This window comes from Macrobrachium rosenbergii, chromosome 8 (assembly GCF_040412425.1).
Source record: "Macrobrachium rosenbergii isolate ZJJX-2024 chromosome 8, ASM4041242v1, whole genome shotgun sequence".
NCBI classification, from domain to species: domain Eukaryota; kingdom Metazoa; phylum Arthropoda; class Malacostraca; order Decapoda; family Palaemonidae; genus Macrobrachium; species Macrobrachium rosenbergii.
The window spans coordinates 30,197,112-30,202,290 of NC_089748.1; the positions used below are offsets into that span (position 1 = coordinate 30,197,112).

The window sequence follows — 5,179 nt, forward strand, 5'->3', positions numbered from 1 at the left end:
TGAGTTCCATTTAATCCTATTTTTTTATGCGCCAGTAAACTTGCCGGACAGAAATAAATCAGGTGCTTCGGAACAATGGCAAAGAACATTATATTGATGCCAAAGAAACTACGAACATGCACTCATTTTCAGGGTCACTTCAGCATTGATGAGTAAATCTGCCACGCCAAGTTTAATTGTTCAGCTCAATCAGCTAATTTCAACAGCTTGTTATATGCAAATGCATGATAAATATTTATAAGTAGGGTTGAAGTGAAGAGCAGTGGGTTAAAATCAAATTTACTTACGTCTTATTCTCGTATGTTTAAGTCTAGTACAGATAAATTGTCTTGCGAATTCCTGTCTGTCTCGTGAGTTTATATATATATATATATATATATATATATATATATATATATATATATATATATATATATATATATCATAAGTAGTCTAAGCTACCATGCAGGTAAAAACTAATCTATAATTCAGCGTGTACGTAGTACGAACCTCCCTAGCCGTCTCAGCATCCCTGAATAGTTGAATATATTTACATTGTAAATTATGCAAGAGGGCAAAAGGCACAAAGTAATACTAAGGGATATATATATATATACCCTACAACGAATATCATTTAAAATGTTCTTATCAACACCTCCGAAGTCGCTCTATGCAATGTGTCTAGTTCGTTACTCGGTCGCTGATGACACGAACTTTCTCAATCCTACTCCCTTCCGTTAGGGAACCGGTTATCGTAACACTAAAACACCGATTTATCATTTGTGTGAGCAAGTCTTATAAGGTGTCCTTATTTCTGGTTAACAAGGGCGAGTGTTCCTCTGGCTGCACTGTTTTCTGACTTTCCGATGCCAAGTCTGGTTCCTCCCTCGCTGTAATGAGTTCGTCCTTTTCTGAATCAGCAGATTCACACCTAGACTCATGTTTGGTTTCGATGTTGCCCAAAGCGACCGTGGCTGGTGATTCACTTGAGTCTCCTTGCGGTGTCATGCCGTAGAGCTCCTGATCGCTGTGTTCTTCGGGAATAGAAGGGCAGTCTTCGTCTGCTTCCGGTGGGATCCTCGAGTCGCCGTCAGGAGATGGACTGTCAGTCTCTCGTATGACAGTCATAGGGCTGTTAGGATGTCTCTGGGCCTCGGCTGACGCTCCTGTCACACTGCAGATTATAAAGAAGATTATTCTAGTCTGGCAGCAAAATTAATCACCTTATTTTACATGAATCTTGACGGTAACAAGCGCGCAATCACTAAACATCTTGCTTGCGTCTATAATTATATCAAAATATATTTGTTTCTTTATCTAATCGACCGAATAATTATCAAGAGTGAGTTTACATAAACCAGGAGTCACTAACGAGTTCCAATAACGATACCAGAGAACGGAGATAAAGGATAATAATATTTGCACATTTTCACATAGACCTAGGGTTATATCGTCTCCAACAAAACGCTAAAATAATTTTCTTAGTCTTCCCGTCCTTTCGTGCACGTCTGCTCACAGACGTATTTTAAGATTATATTATGAAACGCAAGGCTTAAATTTTAACTGACCAATGTAACAGACCACGAAAGTCTTAAAATTACGATCAAAATTGATATCTTGCCATGAAAATGACATACCGATATTTTATGATAAAAGACGTGTTTCCTAAGGACAGGAATAAATGCTAATTAATTAAAAAAATCAAAGGTAATTAATGATATCCTTGTCAAATGTCTATTTTAATCCAGCACACCAGATCTTTAATCCGCGTTTTACAAAAACAAGTACAAAATGCGCCGCAGTTTCTTCGGCACAATCGAGTTATCTGTACAGCGTATAATCAAGGCCACCGAAAATAGATCTGTCTTTCGGTGGTCTCGGTATGATGCTGTATGAGCCGCGACCCATCAAACTTTAACAGCGGCCCGGTGGTGGCCTATCCTATATCGTTAACAGAAGCACGATTATGGCTAACTCTAACCTTAAATAAAATAAAAATTACTGAGGCTAGAGGGCTGCAATTTGGTACGTTTGATGATTGGAGGGTGGATGATCAACATACCAATTTGCAGCCCTCTAGCCTCAGTGGTTTTTAAGACCTGAAGGCGGAGAGAAAAAGTGCGGACAGACTAAAGTGCGACTACCTGCTGACTTACTAAAAAAAAATTGCCTATCGAGTAGGCTTGGCAAATGGCCGAATTCAGATTAAGAGTGCGCCACCCTTCAGCCGGTTCTTACCTGTGGGACTCGCCTGAGTGAGAGATGAGACTGGAGTTGGTGTTCTGAGTTCCCGACTGGCTCAGGGACGTGAAGAAGGTGGATGATCTCTTAGACTTCGTGGAGGAAGTGGAGAAATTGCTCTTCATCTTTGAAACTCTCCTCGTGACCTACGAACGGAGGGAAAATTAAAATTGGTGGAGACGTTTCAGAAGTAATAATAATAATAATAAGGAAAAAAATACACGTGGAACTCCCCCCAACCAGTACAGGAATGGAATGGAATATAGAAATTAGGCCTAAGGCCAAGCGCTGGGACCTACCATTAGGTCATTCAGCGCTGATGGGGAAATTGAGAGAAGACGAGGCTCGAAAGGTGCAACGGGTGGAAAACCTTTCGCAGTTGCACTGTGAAACATTTGTTAGGAGAGGGTGGAACTTAAGGTGGAAGAAAGGTAATATGAACGGAGGTACAGCAAAAGGAATGAAAGGGGTTGCAGCTGGGGGTCGAAGGGAGGCTACAAAGAACCTTAAGTAACTCGTATTATTATTATTATTTCGAGCGAAGACTCTCTTTCAAACTCAGTTCATTAAACAGAATGACCCTCTGGACGCCATTGAGTTTTATATTGCATATTGCAGTGTCTCAGTTTCTCGAATGAGTTTCTTTGTAACAGCAGGTAAATTCTACAACAGACGTCCAACAAAGTTCACTTATTTCGGTCCAAAGTTCATTTCTTCCTTGACGTTTCGGTAGTTCTCTCTGCCAATTATCAAAATAGCTCCATTCACCTTTTGCTAAACAGTAGAGAATACTATCGAAACGTCAAGGAATAAATGAACTTTGGACAGCCATTATTATTATTATTATTTTTATTATTATTATTATTATTATTATTATTATTATTATTATTATTATTATTATTATTATTATTATATTATTATTATTATTATTAAATTTACTTAATACATAAAAAGGGCGACCATTAACTGGAACTATGTCATTCTTAAATTGTATTGTTTAGTTTATTATATGACATCCTGACAGCATTTGAACAGATTCAAGCACTCCAAATTATTATTATTATTATTATTATTATTATTATTATTATTATTATTAAACAGAGAAAATAAGAAAGTAAACAACAAAAATGGGCCTCTTTATGATTCTCCACTTTTGCTAAGACTACTGAGCCAACTCTCCTTTATGGGAATGATGTGTGGGGAATTTAAGATGGTTCTTTTGCAAAATAAACATGGTGTAAGAAGAACTGAAAGGATGAGGAATGTGAAGTTACTCAGATACGACAAAATAAAAATTCAATGTAGGCGAAAGAAGGGGTGAAATTGTTTGGAGATGGTGCAGTCATGTGGGGAAAATGGAGGATGATTAGGGATAAGGGTGTGAAAAAGTGAAAATCGGAATTTTTATGAGGAAGGAGTAGAGAAAGGCCTATGAAGCGCTGGAAAATAGAGTGAAATATAAACAAGTTAAAAATGCATCGAAGTTTCTGTACAGCTGCTACAGTGTACAGTATACTCAAGGCCACCGAAAATAGATCTATCTTTCGGAAGTCTCGGTATAATGCACATGAAACTTTAACCACGCTACGGTGGTGGCCTATCCTATATCGTTGCCAGAAGCTCGATTATGACTAACTTTAACTTTAAATGAAATAAAAACTACTGAGGCTAGAGGGCTGCAATTTGGTATGTTTGATGATGGGAGGGTGGATGATCAACATGCCAATATGCAGCCTTCTAGCCTCAGTAGTTTTTAAGATCTGAAGGTGGACAGAAAAAATGCGGACAGAATAAAATGAGGACGGACAAACCCGGCACAATAGTTTTCTTTTACAGAAAACTAAAAATGGGGAGGGTTTCATCATCAAGGGAACACAACACCGCATGTGTAACAGAACACCATGGCACAACGGGTAGTAAAGGAATTAGACGCACTGCTGATGAGCCTTTTTATGTGGGTGTTCGAAGCAGCTGATAATGTGATACCTTTCTCCACATACTTACAAAGTATTTATGTCTCCCTTCAAGATGTACAAAAAGGACCTCGAAGGTTCAAGCGAAGATGCAGTGCATTGCTACCCTAAAGCAATTATCCTTGTATTTTATTGATTCACTTACAATTCTATCTCTTCATTTATCAATTTAACTTATTTTTTTATCTATTCTAATAACTGGTCTCTTCTTTCTGTATCTCCCATTACCTTCTGCTGCTTCTTGAAAATGAACACCATTAATATCCTTTGCAAGCTTGAATTTAAAATCAGTTGCCCCTGGGGTGGACTTGTTCAATATGAATACGGCTCTTCATCTTCTGAATAATAATAATAATAATAACCTTTGTCTTGCTCTTTCTCTGTAGCCACTTCCCGCTACGGAAAATGGCTACACTTTGATTACAAACACAAATTACACTGAAAGAACTGTGACTGTAATACCTGAGCTAAGGAATTCGACAGATTTGACATTTGACTACGTGAAGAAAGAGAAGGACCAATGCGGAAAACATCAGTCCTTGGACCCACCATTTGTCGCGTGCTCTTCTTGCACACGAAGACCAGGAAGATGGTGAAGCCTTGCAGGGCGTTGATGACGTCCGTTAAAATCCTGCGAGAAGAAGAAGAAGGAGAAGGTGATTATGTTCAAATTGTAGGGTATTCGAGCATGGAACAGGTTTAAGTTCAACCTTGTTGAACTAGACTACTGTGATAGAATCTCGGTGGGGATGGAATGGAGGAAGAAGGTGATTATGTTCAAACTGTAGGATATTCGAGCATGGAACGGGTTTAAGTTCAACCTTGCTGAACTAGACTACTGTGATAGAATCTCGGTGGGGATGGAATGGAGGAAGAAGGTGATTATGTTCAAACTGTAGGGTATTCGAGCATGAAACAGGTTTAAGTTCAACCTTGCTGAACTAGACTACTGTGATAGAATCTCGGTGGGGATGAAATGGAATGTG

General features: G+C 38.7%; 1 protein-coding gene across 1 annotated transcript; it reads right to left on the reverse strand.

The window, feature by feature from the left end:
* Positions 1-267: 267 nt before the first annotated feature.
* LOC136840643 (uncharacterized) lies at positions 268-4,807 on the reverse strand. The gene is made up of 3 exons (XM_067107343.1): positions 4,656-4,807; positions 2,218-2,366; positions 268-1,153 (listed from the first exon to the last, which is right to left on the reverse strand). The coding sequence occupies exons 1-3, from the start codon at positions 4,743-4,745 to the stop codon at positions 775-777; spliced, it is 618 nt and encodes a 205-aa protein (XP_066963444.1). The 5' UTR covers positions 4,746-4,807; the 3' UTR covers positions 268-774.
* Between the last annotated feature and the right edge of the window lie 372 nt (positions 4,808-5,179).